Below are 17982 nucleotides of genomic sequence, written 5' to 3'. Positions count from 1 at the left end.
TTACAAGTTGTTTGATGCCAGACGATCAGTATGCCAGCTTACGACGATTTTAATGGCGACTCTTTTAAAGGATTTAAAGGCAGACTATTTTAAAGGACTGTTTTCACAGGTAATTGCTGCCTCGTGATATCTAGGTTCCAAGTAAACGTTTAACTAATCATGATCACTGCCGCAAAAAAAAAAAAATAATAAAATAAAAAAAAAAGAAATAAAAATAACCAACACAACATGAAATGAAATATTTATTTGATGAACTTCTAATCGCAATTAATTTCCTGGTCTTTGTAAAGGGTAAAAAAAAATTGTTTGATTTTTCCAAAGTACTTGATCAATGAAGTGCGTAGGTTAGTTTTGCGAACAAGATCGATTCTGATACTTTGTTGAATGCGGTTTTATTCGTTATTCACATAACTTGACTAGTCTCAGCAACTGTTAGCGGGATTTGGCAGCTACTGGGTCAACAAGGTTTGTTCGTTACAACTCAGATTTTCCGGTTAACCTTGAGTTCAGGGGATAACAAGGTTTGCTACGCAAACGCAGCGAGACTTGACCAAGAACCGTGACGTTAAGCTCAGACTGTTGATTATAACTATTATGTTCAGCTTACTTCATCAGCGAAAAAAAAAAACGGCTTTAGAAATTATAAAATCAATTTGATAATGAATTTGCGCTTTATTCTGCCTTCGATTACATTTGATACGTTGTCCACTGTGACTTCAGTACCATTATTATTTATAAGGCCTCGTGAATTTTGCGTCACAGTTGGGCAGATTAAAGTCGTAGTAATGCCTTAACAGGTCCTCCATTTCATGATATCTTGGTCCGGCAGGGTCAAGAGCGTAACCTTCGTCCTGTAAGCAAATTAAAGAACATAGAAACAGATCAAAGGCTTATATACCGTGGCCTGGGAAACGGGACAATTAAGTTAACACAACATAATCACAGCGCCGACGCCGTTTAAACCAGCTAAGAAAACCAACAAACTAAACAATCAACCAACCGAGTGACCAACTAGTAACCAACCACAACAAAGCAACTAAACAACAAACCAATATTCCAGTCGACCAAACAACCAACCGAGCTACCAACCGAACCAACCCACCAGCCAATCAATAAACTAACCAACCGAGCAGTCCAGCAACCAAGCAACCAACCACCTCAAAAACAAACCACAAACCGACCGACCGACCGACCGACCGACCGACTGATCAAACAACCAGCCAACGAAGTCAGCCAACGAACAATAATAACAGTGCTTTACCTCCTTATGGAATATCACGTAATGTCGAATTCGATCTCCAGTCCATACTGACAAAGCCTGTATGACGGAAACAAAGGAATGTAAGATGTACTACGGAGCAACACTGAAACACTAATACCCTAAATCGGACTGCCGCTTTAAAACGAGGCGACCAATGAACGTCTCTGTTATTTAGAGACAGCTAATCAAGAGAGAAAGAATAAATTATGATGTCATCCAACGGACAGTAACGAGAAACCTGAGCACGGTAATGAGATATCTCAGCATGGTAATGATATACCTGAGCACGGACCTCACCATTTCCTCGGCATTAACTCAATCTTTCTGTGGGTCCTGCGTTCCCCCCTGTACTACTCACATTGCTTAACATTTTAACATGTATTCTAAAGAATATAGAAGGCTCCGTAATTTGTGGGAGACGGTTCCCCACAAAGAAATCTGATGCCGTAAGAAAACCATAATAAAAATATACCTACCCTTCTTGACTGTGCAGACTGACTGCTCCGTACAATGTAAACTCCTTGTTTGTTTTGCAGGAGGCTACAATAAACAAAAAAACAGCTATATATCAGTGGTCATCAGTGACACAGTCAGAGCAGTAAATACATGACTAATAAAATGTAACAGAGCAAAATAAACCTTGTACGAAACAGTTAAATTTATTTTAATGCTATCTTGCGCAAACATCTTGTTATTACTGAACCAGACTGTACAAACAAGGATACCGTATCGCCCGCACTTCCTAAGTTTAGAGCAGAGGTAGTGAATTCTACTTACGAATTGACTTTCAGCTTGTCTAGGTCAAGTCTCAAAGCTGAGTTAGGAAGAACTCCCTGCAAGAGCCGGGTAATTGATGTAAGTTTCCATTGCTGCCTTTCTTACAATTAAAAAAAATCACCAAACAAACTTAACTTCCTCGAGGGAGACAAGTAATTTTCTGTCTTATGTATAGGTAATCAAATGATTTAGAGTGCAATTTGGAATAAAGAAACACAAGTAAATTTTTCAAAGACTACAAAAAATTTACGAGTGCTTATTTATTCCAAATTGCACGAGAAAAATCATTTGATTACTTGTTAATAATATACATGCAAAAATTTGAATCTTATCAGGAGCCATAATCGGGGACGTCTCCGTCCCCGACTATGGCTCCTGGTCTTATTCCTTTTTGACAGTGTTTATTTCGTGTCGCGGCTCACTGGTCCCACCTACATTAACATTATTGGTCGAAAAATGACAGCCTTGATTGACATGCCAAAACTTGTGAAAAAAAAGTACAGACAAAATATCGTTCAATCGACAAAGATCAAATTCTGGAAGCATCTATCATTCAAAGCGTTTTCAATTTAAGAACCTCGAAGAAAAAGTAGGACTGAAAAGACGTCAACACTGGTTCACCTAATAATGTTTGCAGTCGATTCTAATTGAGATCAACATGTACATGTTCAACAATTGAAGTATTTCGAAAACTGAACTGATCAGTTAGAATATTTTCCTCGCCATGCGGCGCAGCTGACTTTGGCTTTTCAGGAGCTGCTGTGCTTCCGATGTTGAGAGTGACTTGACACTGGTGGAAATGGTTCATATTCATAAAAGACTGACGCTACTGTTTGGGATTAATTGACGTGCTCTCAGCCAATCAGCATGGTGAAATTTTTGAATGTATATCTTTAATTTCGTTATGCTCTTGATATTTTACTACAAAATAACAGTTTTATTTAAGAACCTCCTCGAGGTTTACGAGAAATCTGCTAATTTTTCGACAAGAAGAAACAAAGATCAGAAGGATCTGAGCGCTCTTGGTGATCACAATAAATTTTCCGTTCAATCAGGAGCCATAATCGGGGACGGAGACCGTAAGTAGGGCGGAAAAAGGCCGGGCGATGAAACGGGCAGTCCGCTCTTGGTCCAATGTGTGATGCGGAGAAGGACTGGCACGAGCGCTCCTTCCGCGCTTCCGGTGAGATTAATGGCTGCCAAAAATTTCCTCTCAACGAACCGGAAATCAGTTCATAAGTTCTTTATTTTTGAGCCACCAGTGGCTTATTTTTAAACGCTTTTTTGTGGTTTTGGTCCCCAACTCAATACTATTTTGTCTGTTGGAATATCCCTGAAGTATTTTCGTCGTAAGCCGCTCAAATATGAGTGTAGTAAGACGAGTGTAGAAAGATGGCGACTGGTACATTTACCCATAGTTCTTAGCTGTACGAAAACCTTAGCAACGTTCATAAAAGGGTACAGAAAAGTCATAAAATCTTCAAACCCAGGCTGCACAATGTCCTTAGTGCAGGGACAAATTTTGTAAAAATTTAGCTTTCTTTGTGCCTTATAGGCTCTGTTAGGTTTGCAAGGTATTGTGGTAAAATGTACAGCCGCCATCTTTTTTCCTACCGTGGATTACGCTCTTTCGTGTGAAAACTTACATCGAACTCAGACAATATCTTTAGCTTTAAATATGTTTAGGACTGATTTGATAAATATTTGAGAACATATTAGATGTTTAGCTGGAAATGTACAGGTGAATGTGGGAAGACAGCAGAGATATTAAATCAGCAAAATTACGGTAGCACTTATCAATCGACCCGAATGACGATTTCATTTTGTTGTTTGAGTTCTCAAAACTCCTTGTCTTTTTCATTTTCGCAGTATAAAATTTCACTATGAAACCGTGATCTTAGTAGCCTTTTAGCGTTGGCAAAAATTATCGCATCGTCTCAGTACAAAAGATGACAAAAAAAAAATACTTTTACAAGATTTTATATTGACAAATTAAAAACACCGACTCGGACTTGGAAAGTGCACGCGCTACATTATGCAAATTGGCTACTTGTTCGCGTCAAACTTTCCTGCTCGCCAAACAAGCAGAAACAATAAGAAACTGATCGAAAACAGATTTTGGTTATGATTATAAGCATTGTTCTCATTTTTCTGAGGAACGCACAAATTAACCGGCGATACCAGAGTAGAGTCGCATAAAGTTTATTCGTAAGTCAGAAGAAATGCAAAAGATTACGCGTTCAACTAGCGCGAGCAGACTTACAGCGCGAAATATGAAGTCCCGTTTTCAACCTAAAAACTCACTTTTTCCCATTGCCTCAGAGCATAAAATGCACCAAAAACCTTCCTTCTTCATACAGAAGGGAGTTTCGTGGAATTTCTTTAGAAATCTAAGTTCCACCGTAAGTAAGCGGAATCTGCTCGTTTTAGTAGACCCCAGTCTACTGCATCACACCTTTTTGTTCGGACCCGCTCGTTTCACCGCCCTACATAGCGCGCTGCCGTAAGTCTTGGAATCCGCGCACGCAGCTATGTCCTATGGGACAGTTTTCTCTATTTTTAGAACAAATTGCGCCATCCTGACGTCATATATCCGCGCGGATCCACGCACATGTCTGGGGCTCTCGCGTTGATGTAGAGTTGCGAGATTCTCTTAACTTGCAGATTTTTCACAGCGATGGCAGGGAATAAGCACCAGGGCTATTATACGTAGTTTTATGCTCTGAGCTAATGGAAAAGGTGAGTTTTTCAGGGTCGTAAACAAGACTTCAATTTCGCGCTGTGAATGAATAATATCTGCTCGCGCTAGTTGAACGCGTAGGCTTTTGCGTTTGTTCTGTAAAGAAAAGTGATGTAATAAAACTCTTTACGCTGGTATCGAGTTAATTTGTGAGTTTCCCAGACAATGCTTAATCATAACCAAGCCCTGTTTTTGATAGTTTCTTATTGTTTCTGTTTGTTTGGCGAGTTTGCAAAAGTTTTTGAAAGGAAAGTCTGACGCGTACATTAAGTAGCTCATTTGCATAGTTAAGCGCGTGTCCGAGTCGATGTTTTCAATTGTCAACAAATCTTGATAAAGATTTCTTTCGTTGTCTTTTGTGCCGAGATGCTGCAACAATAGGCCCTTTGCAGCTAAGCCATCACGTGACCTATTTTTCATAAAATTATGGGCTACAACTTAAAGAATGCCAGAAATGGAAAGAGCGCATCGAAAATATCAAAATGGCCAAGTTTGAGGCCCCCATCATTAAAGAAGGAGATTTTATGAAGCTCCAAATTTTTAAAAGAATGAGAAGATTTGTATGGAAAAAGTTGCTGGAGAGCAAGGCCTTGTTCTCCAGCAACATTTTCCATACAAATCCTCTAAATTTTCCGAAAATTCAAACTGTCGTATAAACTTACTCTTTAATTCCACGGGCCTCAAACTTGGCCATTTTGGTATTTTCGATGCGCTCTTTCCATTTCTGGCATTCTTTAAGTTAAAGCTCATAATATAAAAATTTTATAGGAAAAATTTGGTCACGTGACCCCAGCTGCAAAGGGCCTATTTTCACCAACACCAAAAGGCTACTAACATCATGTGTGTTTCTTTAACATAGTGAAATTTTACACTGCGAAAATAAAATAGACAAGGAGTTTTGATAACAGTCAACCAACAAAATCGAAATCGTTTTTGGAGTTGATTAAAGAAAGCCGAGCGTCATCGTAATTTTGCCGATTATTTCTGCTGTATTCACACATTTTCAGCTAATGCTCTCAAACATTTATCAACCTTAAACATATTTAAAAACTAGAGATATTATATGAGTTCGATGTACGTTTTCAAACGAAAGTGGGGAAGTCCAATTTCTCATGTTTTGCTGACTGTACAAAACACGCATCGGACGCTTTTATTCATCGACAACAGACAATTTATTGGATTTTTACACAAACAAAACTGAGCAGCATCTACAGACATAAACTTAATTGTCATTTATTGGGCTTTGATAAAACATCAAGCGTTGCTTACAATTCAGGCGAAACTCAAACTTGCAATTATTTTTTTTTTAACTTTTCGAGACTCTGGCGAAATCCTCGCAAGCGTGTGGCAAGAGGAGGGAAACTTTGAAGTCCTGAAACGCTGCTATATTCAAATATATCCAACTAGTTTTTTGCTGTGTTTTGGCAAAGCTGTTGATCTTCAACATATGTGAAACTTAAAGTGGAGTAATGTGGAGCTCTTGTAAAAGAAGCAGCGGAACACAACTTGGTCAGTGATATAAAGCGGCACATAACTTAATTCAACACTGTCTTACTTCACTCAAACTGGAGCAGCTTGCGACGAAAATACTGAAATAAAATTCCAACAGACATGACCGTATTGAGTTGTGGGCCTAAAGTATCAAACGTTTCGGCAATTTCGGACGCCATTTCCCCGCGCTACATCCGCAAAAATCCTCGCAGCATGTACGCGCGTGCGCCGCACAAGATGACGCAATTTGTTCTAAAAATAGAAAAATTGTCCCATATCATAGGGACAGCCTCAATACTAGAAATGGCGCTCGCTTACGGTCTCCGTTCCCGATTATGGCTCCTGGTTCAATATAAAACTTTCCAGGCACCTAACTTAACACAGGAATTTAAATCTTCCCTTTATCGAGAATTGTTGTGAGGGCTAGATGGAGGAAGGTCTACAAGAACCTGAAAAGTTAACGGTATTCTAACCTTAAATATTTTATTGCTATATTAATGACCCAGACGCCCATGCTGGGAATCATGGTAGTTGTACATGTATTCATCAAAACAAATATCTAGTCCAAGATGACGAATACAACTAACATGATTCCTTGCGAGCACGTCTCGTAGAGGGAATTGGCCATTATCACTATACTTTGGACAAATAAATAGTATCATTATTGCGAAACGTTGGGGAAGTGTTGATGACCGAGCTAGTCAGCCTTTTAAAAATAATGAAACAAATTAAACGAAACGACTTTTATTTCGCGAGCACAACCCGTGATCAATGTCAACAATAGCAGACGTTTCTCTCCCTGAGTGAGGGGTGATCTTGGTCTTAACACACGAAAGATAGCACTTTACCACTGTAAGTGACTCTGTTGTTTGAGGTAAGATTACCAAGAGAGGTCAGTCTCCTAATACTACCAAATGGAGTGTTTTCAAACGGGTCCCCTGCTCTTTGCAAAAAGACAAATACTTGGTAAGGGTTGAAGTAGATAAATAAAAAAATGGAAACAACAGAGAAAAAGCTTGAATCGAGAGAGTTTTTGAATTTAGTCCGTGGGACAGGTTAAAACTTAATGTATATAACTTTACTTAAGGTACCAGATCTCAATAACTCACTTCTCTGTCTTTTCTTTTGAAACTTTGTCCATCTGGGTTACCCCTATCAGAAACAGAGAAACTTGTCTGTAAGAACTTTGTCCTAACGCCTGAAAAACGACTCGCATTTTAAGTGCCACACAATTAAATATATTTAACTGATTTTTATCCAGTTGTTTTGCGTATTTTATTTAAACGAACCCAATGAATTAGTATGAGGCTAGGGGGATTTGTCATTTGTAATTTCATTCATCATTGTATTGAATTGGTGAAAAGCACCATTGTACTGGTGCAAAAATACTACCAAATTGGGATACCGATACCACCACATTTCTACTTTGGAAACCTGTAGTTATTATTTCCAGCCTAATTTTTGTAAATCTCTTTACCTGTTCACGTTTTTAAGTTTACCAGGTGCTGCAGGACAATCTCTTGAGGAAAGCGTCAAAGAAGACGCAGAGCCTGAAAAAAATTCAATGGTGTAATTTGCATCTCAACAGGATCAAATTGAAATAAATGGCAGCTTACGGGCATCATTACAGACGTGAGACTTGGGATTGGTTTAACTCAGTGTCAGCAGAATTCCTTTACCTGGAAATTTAACAGGCTAAGTACCACTGTACCACTGATTTGTCTTAAAATGCAATACATTGGCATCCGCAATAGGTTTCTCTGGAGGAACAGGTGTGCTTACGCGGGGCACTTTTACCGTGGTAAAATTAATGACTCTTTCGATATTTACTTCAGTGGGTTACTAATGAAAGACTTGAAAACTTTAGGCTAAGTTTCTCAAGATGCGTTATTGGTGACTCGCTGGAATTCTAAGGGGTAAGAGTTTAACTGGGCTGATATTTGAGGGCAGAGGTTTATTCTTCCGAGCCTGTTATGTTAAACATTGATCAAGAAATGTATTACCCTTTATATCTGGCGAACGAAGTTTTACATTTCCAAGTTGACTCAGTACATCACCCAATCCCTGCGCTGGCGTCGCCTGAGAAGATGATTCTGACCTGTTTCTTGGAAACGTACCCATCGTTGATGGTCTCGGTTTCGGGTCACACGGTGGTCGAGGCAGTGGCTTAGACTTTGAATAGTCTGCACTGGCTGATGGCTGGTTTCTCGAAGGGAGTGGCAAGGTGTTGCGGGACAGATTACTCCCAGTCCCAGGATCAGGGGGAGAAGAGTGGAAATGCGGTCGCTTCGACGACGGCAGAGGTGCTGGGGGTCGAGGTCTGTTTGACTGGGTATGAAGTGAAGGTGCAGGCGTTTGAGAGACCTTATCGCCAATAACTGAGTAACCCTCCTCTTCATCTTCCCTGTTAACATGAGATACATTACACTAAATAATGCAAATGCATAATTTAATTTTAATAAACACATCGACATACAGGTTGTATGCTATTTTCGAATGCTAACTGAAACATATTCAACACAGTATGTTCTGTTGGTTAAAACAATTTTTTATAACTAACTTCCAATATTCTAAAGGATTTTTGTTTCGCTTTTAGTTCTTTTAGTTTTTATCTGCGAAGAAGTGATATATTTAACTATTCACCATCAGCATAGTAAACTTACTGTGATGTGTTAGAGCAATACTTAATCTTTGATTCAGTGATGGCGTCTTTCCATTTCTGCAAAAAAAAGCACGCCGCAGCAAAACTGTCATCGGTTGTCTGCCTGTAAATGAGCTATTCTCCCGACCTCCAAGAGCATGACAAAATAAATTTTTGTCTCGTAAATATTATAATATATAGATTTAGCCAAGCCTAAAAGCGGAGCTCCTGGACCGACATGTTCAAATATTCAAAGCCCGATTAAGCTAACCCAGGATAAGCGAGAATTTTGATTTGGTTTTTTTAACTTTACGGTGAGGTTTTCCATTTCCGTTGCTTTCCGTTTGTTTTGAGTTTGAATAATCTGAAGGTCCTCAAAATACACAAAACGAAAGCAGTGAAAAACATTTGTACACGAGAAAAATTATACTTCGGTTAACTTTTATAATCCTGGAACACCCCGGCCAACAAGTTAACCTGACATGAGCCCGCGATCCAAACGAAAACCAGCACTTGGTCAGCTTGGTCTACTTCAAAAACAAAACACGTGACCTCGATAAGTTGTAAAATTGGACCCGCGATATGGTCTCGTGATACTGGTCAGCGAATACCTTGTTCCGATAGGTGTCAATTGACCATAACATGGATGTCCAATACCAAAGATGGACGCTACAAACGGAGGGTGCATGTCTCTGTCAACCTATTAGCTGGAGTATGGCCGCCATCTTGCGTGAATCCGTAATCGTCGTCGTCGTCGTGCGTACGCGCCCACGAGCAATACCACTAGCCATGAGAAAATCAATTCATGGGTTTCCTTTTCTCTCCATATGGGTATGGGGCTCCGCTTGGCGGCCATTCGGGTCGCCGGAGCTCCGTATTACCATAATTTTTAAACAATAGCAATAACAATACTATTTATTATTTGTATTGCGCCTTTTCTATAAAATATTCAAAAGCGCATCAAACAAGGGAATAAACAAGGGAATATATAAATTTGCTCAAAGAATTCCAAGGTAAAATAATTAAGCCTCAACATACTATCTATATAAAGACAAACATTTTGAAAATCGGAAATGCAGAAAGATCTAGTAGGTTGTGTTCTGAGTCGCATTCGATATTCACACGTAGCACAAAAGAGAGTTTGAAGAAGAAATTTCTAGCAGGTGATATCTGGAGTAAACAGAACGGTTTCCAGGCTCTCACCTATGACACAAGAAGCAACGAGCCGTGGCTTTAAGTATCAGTTAATTATTTACCAAGTTCTGTTACTTTACAGATTGCAGTCAGAATCTCTATTCCGAGCGATGCACCTTGTTCACGATATTTTTCACCTGCTATCCGCCGTTACGGACGTACATTTTTTTTCTCGTTTATCACATTGCAATTGCCTGCTGTAAAACCGGCAAGACCTCGATACGAAAAATGCGAAACAGTCCACTTATAATTAGTGGATCGAGAAAGGAGAGAGTCGCAGCAACGAATGAATGTGTGGGAACTACATCATTTCAGTCACAGCTGAATATGGCATAGGTTCGTACGTTTACTTCTCTGTGAGGGTGTAAACCGGATGCAAAAATAGGCCCTTTGCAGCTGGGGTCACGTGGCCAAATTTTTCTTAGAAACTTTTTGTATTATGGGCTATAACTTAAAGAATGCCAGAAATGGAAGGAGCGCATCGAAAATACCTAAATGGCCAAGTTTGAGGCCCTTGGAATTAAAGAGTAAGTTTATACGACGGTTTGCATTTTCGGAAAATTTAGAGGATTTCTTTGTAAAATGTTGCTGGAGAACAAGGTCTTGCTCTCCAGCAACGTTTTCCATACAGATCTTCTTATTCTTTTAAAAATTCGGACCGTCATGCATGAGATCAGGAGCCATAATCGGGGACGGAGACCGTAAGCGCACGCCATTTCTAGTATTGGGGCTGTCCCTATGATATGGGACAATAATTCTATTTTTAGAACAAATTGCGCCATCGCCTGCGGCACACGCGCGTACATGCTGCGAGGATTTTTGCGGATGTCGCGCGGTGGAAATGGCGTCCGAAATTCCCAAAATTTTTCATGTTTTTGGCCCAAAACTCAACGCGTTTAGGTCTGTTGGAATTTTGCTTAAGTATGTTCGTCGTAAGCTGCTCTAGTTTGAGTGTTGTAAGACAGTGTCGAATTTAGGTATGTTCCGCTTTAAGCTTATATATATCGCTGACCAAGTTGTGTTCCGACGGAGCTTCTTTTACATGAGCTGTACATTACCCCACTTTAAATTTCACATATGTTGAAGATTAACAGCTTTTCCATTACACAGCAAAAAACTAGCTGGATATATTCAGATATAGCAGAGCTTCAAGACTTCATAGTTTCCTAGCTCCTTTTGCCACACGCTTGCAAGGAATTTGTCAGTCTATAGCGACCGAAGAGTAAAACAACATAATTGCTAGTTTGAGTTTCGCTTGAATTGTAAGCAACGCTTGATGTTTCATCAAGGCCCAATAACTTTACGTCCGTAGATACTGCTCACTTTTATTCGTGTAAAAATCCAGTAAATTCTCTGTTGTCGATAAATGAGAGCGCCCGCCGATGCGTGTTTTGTACAGTCAGTAAACATGACAAATTGTACTTCCGCCGCACTTTCGTGTGAAAGCGTACATCGAACTCAAACAATAACTCTATAGTTTTTAAATATGTTTTAGATTGATAAATGTTTGATAACATATTAAAAGCTAAGCTGAAAATATGGGAATAAAGCAGAAATAATCAGCAAAGTTACGATGACGCTTTCTTTAATCAACTTGAAATAACGATTTCGATTTTGTTGATCGAGTTATCAAAACCCCTTGTCTATTTTCATTTTCGCAGTGTAAAACTTCACTATGCTTATGTTGAAGGAACTTACATGATGTTCGTAGCCTTTTTTGCGTTCGTGAAATTTGTTACAACTTCTCAGCACAAAAGATAACGAAAGAAATCTTTGTCAAGATTTGTTGACAATTGAAAACACCGACTCGGACTTGACGGTGCACGAGCTGCACTATACAAATGAGCTAATTGTACGCGTCAGACTTTCCTTTCAAAAACTTTTGCAAACTCACCAAACAAGCAGAAACAATAGGAAACCATCAAAACACATTGTCTGAGAAACTCACAAATTAACTCGATACCAGAGTAGAGAGTTTTCTTGCTATATTCTTAAGTCAGAACAAACGCAAAATCGTACGCGTAAGCTTACAACTAACGTGAGCAGATCTTATTATTCATTCCCAGCGCGAGATTGAAGTCCTGTTTTCGACCCTGAAAAACCCACCTTTTCCGTTAGCTCAGAGCATAAAACTACATATAAGCGCCCTGGTTCGAATTCCCTGCCTTATTCCCTGTCATCGCTGTGAAAAATACGCAAGAGAATCTCTCAACTCTCACCATTTGATCACGCAACGTGACAACATCCACGCGAGAGCCCCCGACATGTGCGTGAATCCGCGCCGATATATGACGTCAGGATGGCGCAATTTGTTCTAAAAATAGAAAAATTGTCCCATATCATAGGTGCGCGCGAATCCCGAGACTTACGGTCTCCGTCCCCGATTATGGCTCCTGATAAAATCTCCTTCTTTAGTGATTGGGGCCTCAAACTTGGCCATTTTGATACATTCGACATGCTTTTTCCATTTCTGGCATTCGCTAAGTTATAGCCCATATAATTGTATGAAAAATAGGTCACTTGATGGCTTAGCTGCAAAGGGCCTATTGTTTGTAATTGGTGAGCGGCACGTCACGGTGACAGTGATGTTGCGATTTTCCAGAATTAAATAAAAGGTCCACTCCTTGCTGATTGACCCGCTGATGAACTACTCTAGGTTCAGCCCAAAAGGTAAAAAATAGGGGTAGTACAACTACATAGCAGCTCAGTCAGCTTATCATGAATACTTGCCTTCAAATCAAAATCTGAGTCCACAGCAAAGAACAACGTTTTTCCCCCAAGTGACTCATGTATCAATTTAAACATCCAGGTATATTTGCTTTTCTCCGGGGCATCGCACACCCTGCAAGCAAGACAGACATGTACGGTGACCAAGCACAGCCAACTATAACAGAAATCTAAACAGGACCGGAAACATTGACATAACAGATATACAAGAGTTAGCCTTAAAAGGTCACGATACTGCCATGCTTAGGCTTTTTTTACTGGATCCAAAATGATCTTGAGCGTCAACGGCAAGTAACTGAAGGAAATCAAGTACCAAGTCATAAGCGAACCTTCAGATAACGGCAATTCCTTATTACACACCGTCTTGCCTTACCATGGAAAATAACTGACAAAGCCATATATGGACCATAAACTATGAATAGTGCAATCACAGTGTTTTTAAGATACCTGAATTTTGTGAGAGGAATTGCCTCCATAAAGTTTTGATCATCAGCTGTTTTGTACAAGTAAAGACACCCAGCACTTAGAATCATATAACGCCAGGGCCCTACAAGGAAAAGCAAAGTGAGTGTTATTAGATGATTCTAGTCTTCCTTATGAATTAGATTTTCGAAGAGTTGTAGCTCTCCTCACTTGAAGAAAGAGTCCAAAAGATAATCCACTCACGTAACTATGGTTACCACACCTAGATAAACGTCATGTCTGTGACGATGTTAATTTATGCATGTTAAGTTAATTTCTACAGTTTAGTTTACATCTGGGATCCCGGATGTGCTCGCTCGCTTCACTTGATGTACACTCGGTTTAGCTCTGCTTACAAGATTAAAGGTTGTGTTTGGAGGCTCTGGTGCTTCGTTGTCTGTCTCAGCGAATACGTTACAATATCCTAAAATAGCCAGGGCTTTGATTTATCTCATCTTATTCTGGTCTATTCTATAGCTGCGATGACGTTTATTCTGTAGTTCGCCTTTTGAACCCCATTGAAACATGGTTCGCCTTAGCGTGGAACGCAGTACAAGATATCCCATTCAGGGAAATACTTCTACAAACTATAGGACATCTGTTACCTTTAAAACTTTACTTGGGTAAATGCATGAACACGTGAAAAATCCAATTTCCCCAGGGGAACATTGAATTTCCGTGTAATCACGTCTATTGTTCTTATAAAAATCATTTCACGTTCGGTGTCAATTTTTATTTCGTACATGACGTTGTTATTCCTTTTCGGGTGTAAATTTAGCTCAGTTTTTAGATGTTCAGCGTACACAACAGCCCAGTTCTATTATAACAGTGGACCAAGTTCGTGTAATTACGAGTCACCGGCTCTAAGAAGTCTAAAGTCACCGCATGGATTTTATGCACGGTGAGTAATCGAGTCAAAACCTGAGCGTTCATTTAGATTTAAATCAATCAACTCATTTCATCTTATGGTTGATTATAAAAAGATCCTAAAACCGGAAAATGCTTCGTTAAATAAACCGGCCAAAGTCAACAGATATATCTATTCATAGGAACCAAACTCTAAGGCGCTTTAGTGTAAGTTTAATTAAATACGTTGTCAAATACTTTTGCCAAGAAGGTCTTTTCTATTATTTTCACTGTCTAAAATAACCTTGCAAGCATCTATATCGTTACTTTGTAGTCGAAGCTATTGGGGTTTTGAACTTTTAGAGTACGTATTCCCCGAGCCTCTTTATAAGTGTCTATCAATACTTACAATCGAGTACTTTTACGACCGAGCGCAATCCTGCAATGTCTTCTTTCCTCACCCAACCAAAAAGTCTTGGACTATTTTTAAGCAGCTCCTGAGCGGAGAGGTTGGCAAATGGTTCAACAGCTTTAGCCATTTGACAACTTGATTGGGTCGACTGCCTATGAATATAAGAAAATTTGTTTCATGAATAACTTCGCTTAGGCTGGGTGCAGACGCCCTCAGTCAATTGCCTTTCAGAGGTCTACACTCAGGCTAAACTTCGCTTTTATTTCGGTCACCGTACCCCAAAACGCAGACCATGCAGACTGCAGACCGTGCAGACTGCCAGAGTACTTTTTTTCTAACACTTGACTCATTTTTTCCCCACAAATCGCTTTTGCTTCACAAAGTACAGAATCGCTATTAGACTAAAAGTATTCCCTCTTTCGCTCAGTTGACCGTAAGTAAACCTCGAGGAAAAAAAATGCTCGCATGAAATTTTTTCCTCGAGGTTTTCTTATGCATCACGCACGATGGACCAAGCGAAAGAGGGGCCACTCGTAGTCTAAATCGCCATAAAAACACAGCTGCCGTGGTGCAGAAGGCAACAAACGTGTCAAACCACCAGAGATTTCTTTAATCTTTATTTTAGTTGATTAGTAGACTCTGAAGAGTGGATCTCTGAGCCTTGGAAGAACTAATACGATGAAGCTTGAATACAATTGAATGCTCGCAATACTGACGCTGATCGCAACTGAAATCGAAATCTAAAATTCTAGTCCTAAAACGAACTATTCATGAGCTGTCAAATAAAGGAAAACGAACTGTTCATGAGCTGTCATATACAGGAAACCGCAGTTAATCGCTAAAAATAATCACGCATTGTTCAAAGTCACGCATTCTTCGTAAACCACGGGCTGTTCGTGTTCATGTTCATGGATCACGCCACGAAAGTAGAACTGTTCGTTACGTGCCATAAGGACAGATAAATTAACCATCGTATCAACTCATCACGGCAACCATACTGCGCTAAGAATTTCAAATGCTATTCGGTTTTCCGTGATCTTTCCATGCGCTAGGCTTTTTTTGGCGTGATTGCAGTCACACTCCAACAGCCATTTGGAATTACATTTTGCACACCACGAGTAGAAAATGCACATGTTACGTGTGACATTATAATGCAAGTAAAGTTTATTTCTACATTTTAAACTAGCTTTACTTGAGCATATTTAGAACTAAAGCGAGTTTCCCTCGCAAAATTCGTAACACATGAACAGTCACATATCACCGAGTTTGCGCGGCCTGTGGATAACAAACACTCCGGTATATAATTGAACAGAACCAAAAAATATGCGAGTCAAAAGTAAATGCAAAAACAAGAATATGCAGAAAAAAAGTACTCGGTCTTCACAGTCTGCATGGTCTGCACGACCTGCACGGTCTGCACGGTCTGCGGTCTGCAGTCTGCAGTCTGCATGGTCTGCGTTTTGGGGTGACCGGGGAAGTTCTGAAGAGAAATGCTGTCGGTGCAACAGGAGCCGAGTAACAGTTTGTTCTACCAGTACAAACTGTCTTTACTCACTTCTGTTCTAAGCTGGTATGCCAGCTTAGAACAAAAGCCCCTCAACAAGTGGCAACAACTACCGGCGCCTCACAAAAGACAAATAAACAAAACCGACAGTTTGAATTGTCCGCAGTTCTTTTCAAAATCGTTGCAATAACGTTGTATTTTGATAGTTCTATCATTGGTCCATTATGGACAAGACAGCATGAATTCGATAATATCCTGGGTGATACGTGATAACCACTCAATACGGTTCTCCTAACAAGGAGTTTTACAAATTGGCCGGAAGACTGATTTCAAAGTCTGGAAAAGTGGAGCGTGACATACCCGAATTTTTACACTTTCTTCTACGAACTAGCGTAATTACAGATGGCTTTGGTTCTGTCGAGATGGTGCTACCTGGCGATCTCCGCTGTCTACCGTTTGGCCCATTACAGCTACTGAGCTACAATTGTGTTAATTGTAAACTGGCACATGTGATTCTTGACTACTAAGTTCCTCATCCCGCACAACTCGTACAGGGCTGATCGAAACATTTTCTGCGATCTCAAGTCAATTTTTAGCAAGAATAAAGTGGGTACGATAAAGGGGTTTAAACAGTTGTAACATGGATTGTATGCGTAAAGTCAGTCAGTGAAGTTTAGCAATGCCTCATTAAAATGCGCGTTTACTAGTCACTGACTGTTACGCTTAGCTAGGGACGTGACAAAGGATTACGAACCTTCAGCAGCCATGCATAACTCAACGAAGCACGTATGCATTACGAATTGTACACTTTCTGCGTTCTTTCTTAACTTCCATACAAGTTGTTGATCCAAAACGTGCCAATTGCATAAAAGTGATGTCGGGTTTTCTGTTCAGCTGTATGGTTAGATTTTCGTTTCACTGAGGCAAAGAGAATACATGGGTTATCCGTCTATTCAAAATGGCGCCCGTGCCCTTCCAACCAGGAAGTGGTCGACTGAAGTGAGCTTTTTACACGATTAAAATAAGAAATAAAAATCATTTGCTACCGACATAGAGGTCATCAATTCGCGACTTCTGAATGTTGCTGTTTGATAGCGTACCCAGACGTTTTACGAATAGACAAATGCTCGGATTTGCAAATGAGTATTGTGAAGTCTGCGCTGTGTAATAACGAATCAGTCCTAGAAGTACTCTATAAAGAGCATGAGTGTCTCCGCGAAAAAGCTTCCAGATCTAAGCAACTCACTCTTCTTGTAAAAAGTGATTTGAATCTAACGCACGCAATATTTCTTTAACTTATCTTACTCTTCCTTAACGGACTGGTTCTTTTATTGGTAATCGATGCTGTCTACGTAAACAAGCGTTTATATGGTAGCTGCATTAAACTCTAACACCTTACCGTTATTATACGCTTCGTGTTGTTAGCGATAGCTTGTCACCTCCTTTGAATTTTGTCAATATTGGCCTCGGTGACATTCATTACGGAGCGGAGATACCTGTAAGCAAAACATAGACGCTTTAGACGATCTAACAGATCTACGCAGTGTGAATCGACTGCGTTTGCTTTGGCTGATGCATAAATTTACAGGGTCACTGAACGAAGGTCAAAATTGATAAATAAGTTGATAATGCGTGGCATGTCACGCGCATGTATGAATCGAAACTGAAACCGTTGGAAGCAAAGATCCCCAACGTTGAGTGCAGACGGAAACAAGAATAAGCATACGGGCATCAGTGACGTGCTTACGCGCGATCTGTTTCACTTTCAGTCTCATGTCCGCGTGGATTGTTCAAGCCAGACATTACATACACCTACATCGTTCATTTTACTGTGGTGAACACATTGGCGTAACGCAGCACGGTTTGTTTATCTTAAAGATATTTTAAAGATGAATACAAAATTACTGTTTATAGTGAATTCATTCAG

General features: G+C 39.9%; 1 protein-coding gene across 4 annotated transcripts; it reads right to left on the bottom strand.

Annotated features, from left to right (window-relative positions):
- Positions 1-229: 229 nt before the first annotated feature.
- Positions 230-17644, bottom strand: LOC110045675 (uncharacterized). 4 transcript variants are annotated; one of them, XM_020751284.2, is made up of 12 exons: positions 17455-17644; positions 14549-14703; positions 13279-13378; positions 12835-12946; positions 8933-8988; positions 8273-8673; positions 7747-7819; positions 7379-7421; positions 2039-2094; positions 1738-1801; positions 1262-1318; positions 230-851 (listed from the first exon to the last, which is right to left on the bottom strand). In XM_020751284.2, the coding sequence occupies exons 2-12, from the start codon at positions 14676-14678 to the stop codon at positions 729-731; spliced, it is 1215 nt and encodes a 404-aa protein (XP_020606943.2). In that variant the 5' UTR covers positions 14679-14703; positions 17455-17644; the 3' UTR covers positions 230-728. The 4 variants fall into 4 exon arrangements, with proteins under 4 accessions (XP_020606943.2, XP_089143858.1, XP_020606960.2 ...); XM_089287732.1 differs by having other exon boundaries at positions 7747-7822; positions 8285-8673; XM_020751301.2 differs by having other exon boundaries at positions 8387-8673.
- Between the last annotated feature and the right edge of the window lie 338 nt (positions 17645-17982).

This window comes from Orbicella faveolata, unplaced genomic scaffold, assembly GCF_042242905.1.
Source record: "Orbicella faveolata isolate gen_17 unplaced genomic scaffold, um_ofav_v1 contig_1, whole genome shotgun sequence".
NCBI lineage: Eukaryota > Metazoa > Cnidaria > Anthozoa > Scleractinia > Merulinidae > Orbicella > Orbicella faveolata.
This window is presented reverse-complemented; position numbering and strand designations above follow the sequence as displayed.